The sequence below is a fragment of the Alligator mississippiensis genome, chromosome 2, assembly GCF_030867095.1.
Source record: "Alligator mississippiensis isolate rAllMis1 chromosome 2, rAllMis1, whole genome shotgun sequence".
Taxonomy (NCBI): Eukaryota; Metazoa; Chordata; order Crocodylia; family Alligatoridae; genus Alligator; species Alligator mississippiensis.
In genome coordinates, this window is record NC_081825.1 from 198,996,075 (window position 1) to 199,012,823 (window position 16,749).

The following is a 16,749-nucleotide window of genomic DNA, read 5'->3' on the forward strand; positions in this document are numbered from 1 at the left end:
CTCCTGCCAGTGCCCTGCTCCCTCCCTCACTGCTGGGGCCCAATCTGCCCCCCCCCGCAGCGGTGAATGAGGGAATGGGGCAGGGGCAGGCCCTGCACAGGGGGAGGGTGCATGACGGAGCTGTGAGCGGCTCACCCAGGTGTGGGGAGGGGGGCATGCAGCCAGGGAGAGCATGAGGGCATGTGCCCCCAGATCTGCACATGGGCCGAGGCGGGCTGGGGCAGCGCCGGGCTTTTACTGGCAGGGGCTGGGCCGTGCTGTGCTTTGCTATGCTTGGGGTGGGCAGCAGTGGGGGCAGCACTGGGAGCAGGCCTATGGCGGGGTGCTGCAGGCACCTGAAAATTCACCATAGTCCTCTGACCCCCTCCCAGTACTGCTGCCATCTGCCTTGAGTGCAGCGCAGCCCAGGCCCCACCAGGAAGAGCCTGGTGCCACTTCCCAACCCCAGCCTGCAGCAGCAGCCTGCCCTCCCCACTGCGCAGATCCTAGGCACACAGCCCCTGTGCCCTCAGGGTGAAAGGGTGAGGGGAGGGGAAGGCTGTGCTGGGCTCTTCCTGGCAGGGGCTGGGCTGTGCTGCATTTGGGGTGGGTGGTGGTGGCACTACAGTGAATTTTTGGGTGCCTGCAGCCCCCCCATAGCCCCGCTCCCAGTGCTGTAGCCACCTGGCCTGAGCGCAGAGTGGCCAAGCCCCTGCCAGGAAGAGCCCGGTGCCACCTCAGCCCCAGCTCACCCTGCCCCGCCCTGCATGCAGTTCTGGTGGCACATGTCCCCATGTCATCCCATGCTGTGTGCCCTCCCTTCCTATGCCCCTCAGACGAGCCACTTGCAGCTCTGTCATGCAGGCCACCCAGTCTGTGCAGGGCCTGCCCCTGCCCCACTCCCCCCCCCCCCTCACCACTGTTGCAGCTGCCCTGCGCTGGGGCGGGACATGCCCCTCCCATCTGTGCTTGGCAAAGGCAACTGCCTTTGCGGGCTGGGCTTTGCACCCCGAGCCCCACTGCAGCTGGCTTGGGAGCAGCTCAATGCCATGCGCGTCCCACTGCTGGGCTGAGCCCCATCCCCTCCCCACCTGGTGGTGGGATGCTTATGGTGTTGGGCTGCTCCCGGGCCAGCCGCTGCGGGGCTCGGGGCCAACGCCCAGCCCACAATGACAGCTGCCTCTGCCATGCACATATGGATGGGGCACCTGCTCCATGGGGCCTCTGCTGGGGTGTGCACAGTGGCGGGAGCCCCCCACACCTCTGGATGAGCCACATGGGCTCAATCCTCTCACCACCTATCTGGCCAGGGCTCCACTCACCATACCTCTGCTCCTTCCTATGCTGTGCTCTGTCCCTCACTGCGGGGGCCTTGATCTGCCCCCTGCCCCTTCTCTCCCCCAAAGACTAACTCACTGGGCTGGGGCGGGGGGCACGTGTGTGCATGCATACAAACACTCAGCACCCCCAGCCTCAGATCAACTTCAAGAGGCTCTACAATCGACCACTGGTATAAGGGTTACATATGACATCTTCACTTACATTGAGTTATACCTTCACAAGTATTTATATTAATTTTAATACTTTACTAAGTACAGAGGGTCAAAAACCCTGAGGCTGAAGTGATTCAATTTTTGCAGGTTAGTCTAAACTGCATAGATTGAACTGATAAGGAAGTGAACACACATTCACCTTTGATTCCAGAAATGCAACCACATGCCTGCAGTGACCCAGGCCAGACGCCGGGGGGAGGGGGAACATTTCCCTGCTCAGCTGGAGCAGGCAACTTGGGCCAAGTCTAGCCTGCCCACCCTGCAAGGTGTGGGGAGTGGGGGTTGTGGGGGAGGTGCAAGACATCCTGAGATGCTGTGGGGGCTCTGAGTTAGCTTGAATCTTGAGGGATCTAGGACAGAAGTTTAATAAACCAATTTAACCTAAATCAGTTAAATTCAATATAACCATTCAGGTTTATCTCAAACTGGTTTTGGCCATTTTGAAAGTGGTTTATGTGAATCAGCTTCTGTTGTGTTACACGTTTGAATTGGTTTCCTATCACTTATACCAGTTTGTGTGTAATTTCTGTCCCTAACCCAAGTATATCAAATGATTTTAAAAGGGGCAGCTGTAGGGTAAAATATTACATGAATAAGTGCATCACCATCACCCCAGCTGATACTTAAAGGGTGTATTTACAATCCACCTTTGTGTAAAACCCCCACTTATCTGCTTGAAATCTGCTGTAAACTGAGGGGAACACATAACTACAATCTTATAACTTTGGCCTAAGAACCATACTTAAAAGCATAATTAAATCCTCTCACTAATATAATCTTGACAATCCTAATCTAGAAAATATGAGAACATATTAAAGTAACCTTATTCCACTATTTTTAGCACCTGTACATTCGTATAGTCTTTACCCATGCTCTACACTGGAGAGCTCTTTGGAGAGTAGCAACACTGGAGAGTGGCAAACAGTTGAGAAATGGAGACTGAAGGTACAGAGGCCATGAATGGATGTGCTGTTTGGAGCCCTCCAAGTGCCTTTGAAATCTTCCAAGCAGTGAGGGTGCGAACATACACTGTTGAAAGAACACTTCAGAAATGACCCTCATAAAAAAGAGGGACACATTTGAAGCCAGTAACGTAACTGAGGGAGAATGACCAGGGCAGCAGCCCCAGATGCAATCTTCGGTGGGGGTGGTGGGACTGCAAAAATAGCTGCCTCTCCAGTAGCAGCTGACTACACTGCTACCACTGCACTAGTTGGTGTTGCCCCATGTGTCACATCTGCCCCACGTGTGGAGCTGTCTTGCTACAGCTCTGTTTAAAGTGCTTCATTTTGAAGTGCTTTCTGAAATATCTGTACCCTCAGGAGATCCTCCAGCATCCCACAGTGCTCACCCTTCTCCTAATGAGTGCCCCCTCCCATGTACATAGCTGTACTGAGGAACCTTCAGAGGATAAAACCTCTGGATTTGTGCTCTCCAGCTCCCTTGCACATTGCCACAGGAGTTGCAAGGCTTCAAAATGCGTGCTTGTCCACAGAGGCAGCTTCCTGCAAATAAGCATTAATGATGGTGTGTGAAGTATCAAGTTAGAATTAGGATCTATGGGTGCCTCATATAGTGAAAAAGTTATTTTTTCCCCATATTTATAATGCATTGTCAACTACACCATAAATTCACACAAAGCACCATTCATATACTATTGAAAGATTATTTTTACTTTTGCTTAACTGGACAGTCAGAATAGTGAATCATTCAAAAATAAAGATGAGATGTAATGTCAAATTAGCAAAAATTGTATCACATGACATTTTTTGAAATATAAAATAAATCACTTCCACAGTGAAAATAGTTTTCCTAAAGGAAACATGCAATAGACAAGATAGTAAATATATAAGCATAGATAAATACAACTTAGATTAAGTATTTCTTTGTATTCAGATAACACCGGTAGCTACTGAAAAAATATGTTAGTCCTGTTAATAGTTCTCTGGACAAGCATCTTAACATTTGATTTTGTTTCTCCATTTGTGAAATTGAAGCAACACCTTCCTCCATTACCGGAAAGTTGCAAAGCTTTGTTGGTTAATGTTTGTGATATGCTTTGAAATTAAAAAGCTATTATATAAGTGCTAATTATTGTTATATTCTAGTCAAATATAAAAGGGAAGAATGGAAGAACTCACGATATGTTTTAAATATGTCATAAGCAAATTAATTTTTCTGGTTATCCTAAAGTTTGAAAACAGTTAACATAAAATGATACTGTAAAAGTGCAGGCTCATTTTAGAACTGGCAAACAGATTTATTTTTATTTTTGAGAGAAGTGATTTAAGTGGAGAATTGTGTTCTCTTATAGTACTCATATTTATAGGTAGAGTCAAAGCTGCTCAGAAGTGACTTGGTGCTGCCCCATATCTATCCTGAAGGGAAAAAGCTCTTAAGGTGTAGAATAATTTGTTTGCTCTCTGATTTTCTAACTATTTCTATTGGTAAGTAATCTGAGGGGATTTCTATCATGGAGATAGACAAGCACTGGGTAAATAAAGACACTTATCATGATCTCACCTCCAATTCTTAATTTAAAGGTGGTTATAACACTAGCTCTTGTATGTTACATTTATGTATAATTATATTTAAGTCCAAATTTTCCCTGAGTTACATTCCAGTAACTGATGTCCTAATCCATGGGAGACTTAACCATAACTTCAGCTGGCACTGGATTAGGCAGTGTTTGGCCCTTAGTGCCTTTAGAGGCTTTTAAAGTAACGTATGTGGTGGCAGAGATCCATAAAAGCTCTTGTACTCAGATTGGCTCTTACTTGAAATTGCATTGTTTCCCAATTTTGCACAATCTTATGAAGTTATTACAAAATGTCTGTGACTATCCTCAGCTTGATTTAAATTTTACAAATTCACAAGTGTCTACTCAAAAGGCATAGTAAATGAAAGCACTCCTGGTTTACATTTTCAGAAAAAGTAGCATGTAGTTGCACTGAGTAAAAAATGCCCATGCTCTATTCAAAATAAAATAAAAGATTTTGATATGTAGGTTAAAAAGGTAAAAACTTCATTTGAACCAGGAGAAAATAGTTTTAATGAAATCACTTAACCTCAAATAGAAAAGTTAAACAAGTATGTAAATCATGCCATGAAGTAACTAATCAACTAACTGCCAGCATATTATTCAGGTTTGTAAGAGTACAACCAGAAGGGAATAAAATATACAATATAATGATCTCAGAAATTCTCAAGTTGTTAACAATTAATTTTGACCTACCACTTATCAATTGAATTATTTTTTCACCACTTGTCACATTTATTTATTTCAACTGAATACATAAATTCCTTTAATAAATTGAGATGAATATGCAATTGTTTTAAATGCTATAAGACTAACTGATATGTCATTATTGCAACTGAACCTACATAGTCATCTCCATCCCAAACTGTGTATAATTCAAATCAAGAAGACAAAAGCAAACAAATTCAATTTTAGTAGATAATTCCATTTTAAGTTCATAATTATTTACTGCAATGTACTCCAAGTATTTGACTTGCTGGTAAATAAGAAATTAAAAACAACCCATACATCTATTTTTCCTAGACAACTTCACGTTTTTGGGGTGCAAGAAGTTCAAAAAACAAAAAAAATCTTTAAAATATGTCAAAAATATTCCTTGAATATTTGGAAAAATATTCCAAGTTTCTTAAAGTTTCAAAACCCTATCTAACATAATGTAAGACTGCAAATACAATACTGATTTTTTTTTTTGTAACTGTGATATCACAGAAGATTTTTTATTAATATCATGAAGCAGCTGAGTCCAAAAAAAGAAAAAAAAATTAATTGCCAAGTCTAAGTCTACTTGCATTGCAGTTGATGGCAAAACTGCAGTTGACTTTGATATGAGGGGGCTCACACTTCCTGAATTGGCAATCATAGGATTACCAAAGGATAAAAACTGTTGAACTGTGTAAGGACAGCAGCCCAGAATTTTTTTTAAAAAAGTGTGTCTAAATTTAGCCTTTAAATTCCAGATTTAGAAATGAAAATAAATAGCTTGCTTTTTCAAATGTTGCTGAAGTGAAAGCTAGGCTACTTTAACATTCTTTGCATCCATAATTCAGCCAGAACAACACTTACGCAAATGTACAAAAAGGTCTGCACTGAATTACACAATGCTTTCAGCAGTTCCTCACTCCTAGTGGAGAGTGTGATGCGACTGCTGCTGCAGCAATTCACCCCTTAATGCCAGGGCAAAATCCATGCCTTGTTTGGCTGTCCAAGTATGTTGTCTAGTGTAATATCTCATGGAGCCCTTTGTGGTCCCAAATATCATTAAAGGTAATCCTTGTATTCAAGTGAACACTATAAACTTCAACTGTCACTGGATTCTGAAATGATGGTTAAAGCTAGAAGCTCTGCACTCTCTCTCAGTTGTGTATCTGTGAAAGGACTGGCCACAATGAGGTCATTTCATAATAATCTCTATATCCTACCTTTCTAACATAAACAGCCTCTTAAACGTAACTGCTCACAAACTTCTTCAGTGAGGATTTATGTGGTGTTGCTACTTTGAAATACATTGTATGAATTCTCTTCTTCTTCCTTCAAGCTAGAAAACTCACCCGCTTGTAAAAGTAAACAAAACATTTCAAATGTATTGAAATAATCTTTCCAGCCAGCCACAACCTAAGAAAACGTATAGTATGCTAGCTACACAATTTCCTTGTTCCCTAGTTCACCACCCTCTTTATGATGCACCCCACCTATCCTCTTTCTCAGGAAGTTGTGACAGAAACAATGGTGCTAACAGAATATTTCAGAAGGAAAATTAACTTCATCCTTTGTGCATTTAGAGGTTTTGTCTCAAGCTATACGTAAACATGTACTATGAAGGTCAAAGAACATTTCATTGTTTTGGTACTTTTCCACCGCTTATGCATATGTAACCAGAATCAAGGAAAAAAGGAGAATTGATTTAAAATGTACTCTGAAAACCATAGAAATGTAAGCATATTTACATGTCAGAAAGGAAACATATGATCATTTATAATGATGATAAAATATACTGCACCAGGTATGATATTTCATCCAAAAAACTATGTTAAAAGAACATTTTTAAGGTTGCAAAGTGAAGCACTAAAAAAGTTAAGAAATGCTAGACCTAAGCTTGCCTGTGCAACCTTCATTTCGTACCCCCTGTGTATATGCATTATGATACATTCTGTAATCACTTGATTGCATACAATTTTTTCACCCTGCTCTGAGGAACTACACCAGTTGTGCCCTGAATGAGGCTCTAGCATATAGGACTTCATATCTATTGCATAAACTGGAAGGTGTATTCACTCATCCCTCCCTTCTAATGCCCTAAATTCAGTTCTTGTCCCCCACTGCATTTAAGCTAGATTGCTTTGTATTCCAGGCAGCCCGAGGGCCAGCAGGGAGACACTAAAAACATGAGAAACAGGCTCCCTGTATTTATTTCTGGTACCTTGTTCCACCCCAGCTTTCAACAGCTATTATAAGGAAAATTGGTTTTGCCACACGCTTGCTTGTTCTGTGGTGATGACGCAGTCACATTCCAGTCCCAGGCAGGGAGGTGGGATGGGATGGAACATACTCCATTGCTCTGCGGGACAGGCATACAGTCCAGTCAGTACTAACTAGGAGATGTGAGAGGCATGGTCAGTGAGGACAGACCCTTTAGAGATTTTAGCTGTTAAGCTCCAACAAGCCTTTACTGAACATATATGAACTTGAATTTTTTAAAGGCTTATAAACTTGGATTTTCTCTTGGACAGCAAAAGGCAAATATTTGCTAAAATGGTTATATCCCTGCCAAATTTCAAAGCCCTACTCCAAAATATGCAAGAGCTTTCCAAACAAAAGATCACATCATTTTTTTTTTCCACATAGAAAAAACAAGCTTTGCTCTTGGAAGTGCCTAAAGCTCCTTGGCTAAATTTTTTCCAAAAAAATTGGTCTGAGGCAGATACTCAGTCTAGAAGATTTCAGCCTAACTTAAAGTTTGGGAAAGTTATAAGGAACTGAAAATAAGGAGTGCCTACATGCTGCCCTATGACGATGTAGCGATGCGTTATGTCACCATACGGTGTGTTATGGTGACATAGCTATCATGTGTATCTACATATGATCACCTGCTACATTGCTGTAGTGGCATGCTCTCCGTTTATAGCACACCGCTACGGTGACATAGCAGCGAAATTTAACCATGTGCCAAATGCACAGCGCAGTAACTGCCTGTACTGTGCCATGCTTTAGTACTTCCAAATGGAAGTACTAAAGTATGGCGCTGTAGTAACCTCACCATACAGCAATGTGTAGATGCGCCCATAGTCTCATAATGGGATGTATCATGTCAAAGTAACATGACCAGTAGTTGGTGCTGTCAGCTCTGTTTATAATACATTATTACAGACTTGTTGAAATTATATCAATTTGTTCTAGCTTACAGTAAAAAAACCCCCAAAACAAATGAATAAAAAAACCTGATGTGAATTGCATGTCCCCAAGAGTCTGCTCTCATATATCCTTGGTTATAAATTATAATCCAATTCTTAGTCTCCAGTCACTTATTGAAGATATAGACATTGATTCCATTCATTTTTCATACTAAAAAAGCTATGATGATTTTTGTTGTTTCAGGAGGTCAACTAATTCTATGAAAGTAAAAGAACTTTATAATGGAAATAGTTTAAAAGGGACATATCTTCAAAGTCAGAAAAAGCATAAAATTGGTTGTGTCAAGAGAAATCATTCCATATACAGTATTCCAGTTCTGAACACTGATTTATCAAATGTTTAAAAAATGTTTTAGGAGACATCACATGTACTCAGACACTGATTTTGCACTTTCTACTTATGTCACATTCCTATTTGAGAGTTAAAATGCTCTGTAGTAAGTTGAAGCACTGACTGCTGTTGGTGAGTTATAACAGGTTTCAGTGATACGGTGGCTCATCATCCTAATGAGTTGGGATGCACCAAAAGAAAGAAGAAATGGTATAGGGTGGGGGGAATTGGAGGTCTTGGAATCCTGTTTGTGGCTTGTTTAGTAATTGTAAGTCACTCTGAGCTTTTTGGATAGGGAAGGATATAAATCTAATAAATAAATAAACAAATAACATTAGTCTGCTGACAAGTAGACACTTAGCCAAACCACTAGGGTGCAAGCGCATGAGGACAGTGCATAGGGCTTGGGAGAAAGAATTCACAAGTTTCTACTCAATACTAGTCCTAAAATTGCTCATGTCAGATCTTCAACATCCTTGAGAGTTAGTTTATCTCCTTACCCAGTCAAACCCACAGGAATGTTGCATTTAACTTCCCCAGACAGAGAAGGAATATCACAGCTCAATGCTTTGGGAAATCCTTCTTGATATTGTTGCTTAGATTTGGCCAAGACAGAGTATACATACACATAAAAATAAATTCAAATGGAAACCCAGGTTTCCTTCCTCAAGATAAGGTGAAAAACCCAATGCAACTTCTTGCATTAAAAAAAAATTATTTAAACATTCTGAGAAAGAGTCTCGTTAAAAAGTCTGTGTTGGGTAATATTTCTCCATCATTTATCAGAGCTTAGGGCAGAGAGAGGTATAGCTCCTCAAGGGAACAGATAGCAGGTGTTACTTTAGGACAGAGAGGTGAATAGAAGACTCCAAGATGGGACTCCATTGTCTAGTGCAGTGGGGGTCAACATTTTTAGCAGGCATGCCACACATTAGTCCTGTACCCTCCTGTGTGCCTCTCCAGTCTCCTTCCTCTGCCCAGTCTGTTGTTCTGCTTTTTGCTCTCTGCGCTTTGCTCTGTGTCCAATTTGCCGCTTTGCTCTCTGCCCTATCTACTGCTATACTACTTATCACCCTCTCCCTAAAACAGAAATCTGTTAGTGCCTGTGCCACTTGTGACACATATCATGCAGGTTAGCCACCCCTGGTCTAGTGGGTACTTATAGTATTACTGTTTAGTGGCAGAAAAGATGACAACTGCAAAAATAAAGTCAATTGGTTACTAACTCTCGGTGATGCTTCCTCTTCAAATTCCCCTCATTTTGCCTCCCAGAAAGGAAGGGTGGCTTACTTAAGGCCCTCCTTCTATTGATATTATGAGAACTTTGCCTACTAGAAAAATGCTGAACTATTTTATTACTAATTTAAACTACAGATTATTTTGTAGGATTCACCCTGTACTAAGACCCACCCATGGTGACGGCACATTCAAACTCCTATTCTGGAACATCTGCCAGGTGTAATTCTTTTTTCAAATGTTGCTTTCAAAAGTTGCTTAAAATCTAACCCTGTTCTTTTATGCCTCAAGATGACAGTCCTCTGAAAAGCGAGGTTTTTGCCAACAGAGATTTAAAAACTATCAGTTATCATAGTCTTCATTACAAATTTATTTGTAAAAGGATTGGATAATATTTTAAACTGATTTTTGGTACAGAAGGTTGAAGTGTTTCACCAACCCAGTGTAACTAATGTTTCCAGGTGTAGACATTCCTCCCCAACAGATCCTCTCTTTGGTATGCCATGCCTAGCAAGATGATACCAAGTACTCAAATACAGTTTTCACATAAGTGAGTAAAAATAATCTGCTCGACCTACTGTATGCTCCCAACTAACTGTTTGCTAAACTCACATCCAACTGAGCTGTTTATCTTAAACCAGGAAACTAACCCTTAGTACAATGTGGTATTTAGACAGAATGCATGACAAATCAATGCAGAGTTCACTGCTGACAATATTTTCCTATGATGTTAAAAGGAAAAGTAGCGGATGTTTTTATCCAAAGTGTAGAATACATTGTTCTAGACTCCAGTGACAATGATAAATTTTTAACTGAGAACATGCCAGATCGTAAATCCTCTCCACATTTTCACTAAGTTACATAAAACAGAATAATTTGTCCTGGCTCTGATTCTGTAATTATTTAATATATAGAGATATAGATATATATAATATATATAGATATAGATAGAGGACAGGATTGTATAGGGCAGGATTTATTATACACACACACACACACATGTGTGAGCACGTGGCATATTAAACACACGCACACACACACACGTGGTACAGAACGATGTTATTTTATATTACACACCCACACCCACACGAAGAGGGCGTTTTATTCAGGTGGATAATCACATTTCCTTCAGGAAAGAATAAGATTTTTACTTAAATCATGTACTGATTAATTAAAAATATTTAATGGAACATATAAAATATTCAAAGGCAGGATTGACATTTATTGGTTAACATTAGTATATGCAGCTACAGTTATAACATTGAATGGTTAAGTCTGCATGTAAGACTGCAGAGCTGCAGACTTAAGTGCAGTCATATCTTGACTATGTGTAGTTTTGTTATAAGCTGAGATACCAACATGATGAGAAAAGTTCAGATAAACACTATATATCAAAACAGATTTTCATCTTTTCTTACATGGATCAACCAAATAACATCTTCAGAATCAAGTTCCATATCTCTGAAAGAAACAGACTAATGCAGCTACAAAAAATCTTTCCTTTTCGGTTAAATGTTGTATAGTGTATAACAATTTTACTCTGAAAATGCAATATATATATATATATATATATATATATATATATATATATTGCAATTCCTTGCTACAAGAACATGTATAGTACATTTATCTTTTAGTAAGTCTTTTATACTCATGGTCTTTGGAAGAACATGACAAAGTATATTGTGGACAGTTTTGGAATAAACAACACAGAATTGTAAAACAATGCTAATATGTTTCCAAAATTAACTGAAGACATCCTGAAAGTACCATAACTAAATAAACTAGAGCTCTCATTCCTTATGCAAATAAAACATTTGATGCAATAAAGAAACAATACGTACATCCATTGAAAGACTAAGCAGTTTCATCAGTTAATCAAAACCACTAATTCATAGCAGTAATCAGATACCAGCTTATAAACTTTTGAAAGTATGAAAAGCAACAGGTCTCAGCCTCAGATCTGTGCAGCACAGTATAATAGAATATATTTTTAAGATTGCTTACTTGGACTGGAGGAGAACTGGTGTGTTGTGCCTCTGCTGGTTGTCCCTCTTCTTCAGGTAGGGTTGGCATGGTGCGTGGTGTGAGACACGTTGGACTGCAATGTGGACTAAAAAGACCATGTACTGCTGGGAATGTCTGTTTCAAGTTAACCTCAAGGGATAAGCACTGAGAGGCCTTGTGATCCACAGACTAGGGTAGATGCCAAAAATACAAATCAAATCCATTTAAAAATCTATGTTCTAACACTGGGATCACTTTATAATAACAAACAGCAATAAGGTTTAAAATTAAAAATGATGCGCCTTCTTGTGTTATATTAACTAGCTCTTTTAAGGTCAAGTATAACATAGTCTAAGGCAGTTAAAAGAACAATCATCCTTATGTTGCTTGATTTTTTGGGGTCAGTTTCATTGAGGTAATTTAGACTTTTTGCAACTGATTCAGTTGTGATTGTAAACTATCTTTTCAAAAAAACCTCTTAACAGACTACAGTGGATACTCAGAATATATCCTTCAATATGCAATTCAGATCTATTTTTTCAGAGTGTGATCTCAGTTCTTGTAAATTAAGCAAATTAAGACATGAAAATCTCGATGAAGCAACATTGGCAGAATAGAAGGCAGTGCTCTTCCTTTGAGCAAGTACTGTAAAGGTCTTTGTGAACCTTGCACATGAGATATACACAGAAGACTCCAGGGAGTTCCATTCTTGATGTTAGACATGAACCCAACTCTTGCAAGGTTCTTTTAGGGCAAGGGTGTAACGTTAATCTGGCCCAGATGCATGTGGTGGGACCAATCCATGGGCCAGATGAACAATGTGGGGCTCACCCTGTGGGCTGGATCCACTGCCCCCCTGCATGCTGGATCCAGTGCCCATAGTGCCCACTCTGGCCAGACTGGGGATGAGCCACATGCAGTGCCTGCTTTAGCTGATCCAGGGTGAATGCTGCATGAAGTGCAGGTTCCAGACAGACTGGAATGGGCACCATGTGCAGGGCAATCCTGGACCAGCCACAGTAGGCACTGGATCTGATCCGGGGGGGGGGGCAGGGGCCTGGACTTGACCTGTGTGGGGCCAGCACCTGGGGGCAGAAGACATAGCTCCAATGACCAGGTTCTGTCAGGGTATATATCCTGTCAGGGTATATCCATACTGGCTCCCATACTTCTTTTGAGGCTGCTGCTGAAAACTAAGCCCTGCCCATTAACTTTTATATCACATTTTCCTGAAGTGATGAGGACACCCCAGGGACACCCACAGAGTTACTCTGGAGATCTCTATCTTGGTTTGGAGCATGCAGATTGATTAAGTGAGGTTGAGCTTTAAGCAGGAGGCCTGAGAGCAATGTGGAGCCAGTATAGACAGATCCTTAGTTGTCTGGGTTTACCAAACTGGAACTTCCCAACAGCAAACATCAACTGGTCTTCTAACCCCCTAGCAAACATCAGCACCTCGCTTTCTTGTTTTAAATACGTCAATGGAAGGCTGAGGCTTGTTTGTGAGAAGGAAAGAGGTTACTTACTGGGGAAGAGGTTCACTGACTTCTAAACCACCCAGATACTCAAAAGTTCATGTTCAATGTTCATGACAACAGAATAAGGTTGATGAATTACACTGAACCTTGAACTCACTGCTAAATATACATAGGTTTGAGGTTTAATGAAAATATTTGACAGTGCTCTATGTAAAGAATCAATAATTAAAACTACTATGAAAGGACTTTGTTCTGTCTGAGGTGACACCTTTCACATAAGGTATAAAATATAATGCTTGACCAGATACAGTCCACAGTAATCCAGCAATGGTTTTCGCAATGAACTCCATTGTCTTGACAAAATTTCAAATCTAGGAATTATAACTGTTTTTCTAAATTCAACATATTGTTCCAATTGAAGGAAGTAGTCTTCATAACCTATCAAATATCAGGACACTTTCTAAGCATGCAGTTAAGCACTAGGGCTGTGTGAAATTTCATCAGCCATTTAGTTCCGACACTGTTTTAACCAATATCAAGGTCGAAACAGCAAAATCGGAACAAAACAAAGCCGGTTGAAATAGCCTCAAAACAAAATGAGGCTGGTCGAAACATTTCGAAAATTGAAATGTTTCGACCATAGGCTGGGGATGAGAAGTTAGTCCAGCTGGACTGACTTTCCATCCCCAGTGCAAGATCCGGCATCCCCATCCACTTGATCGTGCTGGGGGCAGGAGGCGCTGGGGTTGGGAAGTCAGCCCCGCTGGTCTTACTCCTCATCCCTAGCAAAACTAGAAACGGCATCAAAACAGCCTTTCTGTTTGAATGGAATGGAACAGAACAGCTGTTTTGACTCAAACTGAAATTCAAAACGAAACACTGTTCCCTCGAACCATCGAAACTCAGGGCAAAACAGACAGTGCCTTTCACACAGCCCTATTAAGCACTTTCCACTTTTAACCCAGAAGTAACTATATTTCCAAGGTAGATACTCTAATTCCTGTGTATATCACCTGTATAGCGCTTTAGATCCATTTGGATAATACAGGCTATACAATAATTCAAGATGATTTTTTTCCAAGACGTGACTGGAACGGCTTGGTAACATAATATAATAATTATACCTATACTTTCCAAGTGAATTTTTTTCTTGCTGATAAGAGCATCAAAAAAGTGTGTCATATTTTTAACAAGTTTGTAATGTTTCAAGATTTAATAGTAAATCAGTAACTTCCTGTACTATTAAATCTCTTCCTGTGAAAAAGGACAGCCTGGGACATCATTTTTCCCTGTGAGAGTGATGTAAAATAAAGCTCCCAGTTATACCTAGTCAAGATGACAGGACATGTATAGCCCTATTTGCATAAGACCTACAACTAAAGGTGTTCTTATGGTAGAGATCAAAAGCCCAGTCCAATCATGCAAGCATAAAACTGGGAGTCACTAACTTGAGAATACTAATTCAGTCACTGACATCAATTCTATAGACTAAATCAAATCCCTTAACCTAAAATTTTCAAAATCTTCACTACTTCTGGTTACCTAAATCAGAGGTTAAAACAATTAGGTTAAATCAGAAATTTTTTTGAGAGGTACTGGGCCTCATAACTTAAATTGAAATAAAAAAGTACTCTTGATATTCATCACTTCTTAAAAACCAGACCTTCTGTGATTGTACATGGCAAAAAGAAGGTCTCTGCAGAGATACCAGCACTACCCTTTTCAGATCTAGTTCAAGTACTGGCAGCAGTATAGCTGCATTAGTACTGCTCTGTGCCCACTCTTATATTCTCTGTTTCTCAGCAAGATTAATTTTTTGGTTAGGCATAGACATTCCAAAAGCCTGAGCCTGAATTGATTCAATCTTTGCAGGTTTGTCTAACCTGGCTAGGCTAAACCAGTTTGTAACCACAAAGACATCTCAAGCCATGTATAGACAAAATGAGAGGTGTGTGTACACGACGCTTTAAAGTGGGCTAAATGCCTTTTGCACCACTTTAATGGTGTCAGTGTTTGCATGCCTCGGCAGTGTATTGCGCATTAATTCCAGCCTCTGTAGGAAATTCAGCAGCGTAATGTGCCTTAAATGATTTGGGGCACAACAAACTAAAACTCCTTAAAGGAGTTTTAGTTTTCTGCCCCTACAGCTGCGGAGCAAAGCACCGGGCTCTGTGCAGCTCTGCGGCTCTGTAGGAAGCCCTGCAGGCAGCCTGGAAGCAGCCTGGGAAAGCAGGCTCTGCCCAAGAGAAGCAGAGAGTCTAATCTTTCCTCCCTCACTGCCCGGAGCCTGCCTGCCTGTGTGCCTGCCTGAACTGCGCAGGGGCACGGTGCTTCCCTCTGCAACTGCAGTGCCCACAGGGACCGCCCTAGTTGGTTGCCTGGGGGTGGGTGCCGCCTGGTGGGGGGGCTGCTGCTATGAGAAGCATCAGCCCCATCCCCCCCGCAGCCCAGGGACTGCTCCACCCACCAGCAGCTTGCTCTCCCCTCCCCACTGGAGAGGCAGGTAAGTCAGTGGGGTGTGTGCACAACACAGGGGTTTAATCAGCCCTAAATTGAAGCAGTATTTTTTAAAAACCTACCGCTTCAATTTAGGGCCCCGGTTTCATCTACACACATGCTTAGAAATGCAGGCACATGCCTGCAGTGCCTCAGGCTAGAAGCCTGGGGTGTTAGAACATCCCTCCCTTCCCTTCCAAAGTGATGAGCTGGAGGGTGTGGGGGTGTGGCCAGGCCTCAGCAGGATGCTCGCACTCCCTTTGATAACAGAGCATTTATCAGCTCTGTTTTCAGAATTTAGCGCCCCATCAGAAAACAAAGCCTCTCTCATTAGTTCAAGCTCATCTTAAACAGCTTTTTCCAAAGGAAGGAACAGAGGGACATTATGAGCTGACCTGTTGATTAGCTCCAAAAACCCATAAGCGTACACAGTTCTGTCTCCCACAGCACAGACTGTAGCCAGCACATGGTCTGCTAGCTAATGCGGAGAGGTGTCTGTGTATGGCAAAGGGGAGGGGGAAATCCCTGCTTAGCAGGGAGTGAGGGGAGGCAGGGAGCAGGTGGAAGCCAGGCAGATGCCTGAGTTCTCTGCCAAAGCTGTAGCCAGGGAGCAGAGGGGAGGGGCCTGTTCTTCTGTGAAGAAGAGAGCCCTGCCCAGCCCAGAGAGCATGCCAGAATGCTGGGGAAGTCTGGTTTAAATTAAACCAGCAAGAGGTCTGGGACAGACATTGCATAAACCATTTTGACCCAAATCAGTTAAGTCTGATACTATATTCAACCAGGTTTATCTCAAACCATTTTCAGCCATTTTCAAACTGGTTTATGTGCAAAGAACATCTGTTCTGTTACAGGTTTAAGCCAGCTTCTGCTCACTTAAACCAGTTTGTGTGTAATGTCTGTCCCTAGCCTTGATGTCTAAAATTGGGTCCCCTAAATTGAGGTGTATCAGATTATATAATACTTTAAAAACAGTTGACCTTCACCTGTATGTATCCATTTCCATTTATCCATCATCCATGTTCCAGGAAATAGGGGAGGTTAATACCTACTTGACAATGACACTACGAGAAATAATGAGTTAGTTTGAAAAGCAGTTTGAGAATTAGTTTGAAAAGCAGTTTGAGGAACAACCCTATATGTGGTGCTATTCATGGTATAGCATACTCACAATGTATTAAAAGACTTACTGTGACCCCTGCTGGACAGTTTGGGAACAGAATTT

The 16,749-nt window shown here is 41.4% G+C and overlaps 1 protein-coding gene across 3 annotated transcripts in view; it reads right to left on the reverse strand.

Moving 5' to 3' along the window:
• Positions 1-16,749, reverse strand: part of IRAG1 (inositol 1,4,5-triphosphate receptor associated 1) — a 115,053-nt gene that overhangs the window by 59,681 nt on the left and 38,623 nt on the right. For all 3 annotated transcript variants that reach the window (XR_009460035.1, XR_009460036.1, XM_019476745.2), the window contains one exon: positions 11,554-11,742. Coding sequence is in view for 1 of the 3 variants with exons in the window: in XM_019476745.2 (XP_019332290.2) it covers positions 11,554-11,622 (69 nt within the window). In the remaining 2 variants the exon portion in view is untranslated. The remainder of the gene's footprint in view (positions 1-11,553; positions 11,743-16,749) is intronic.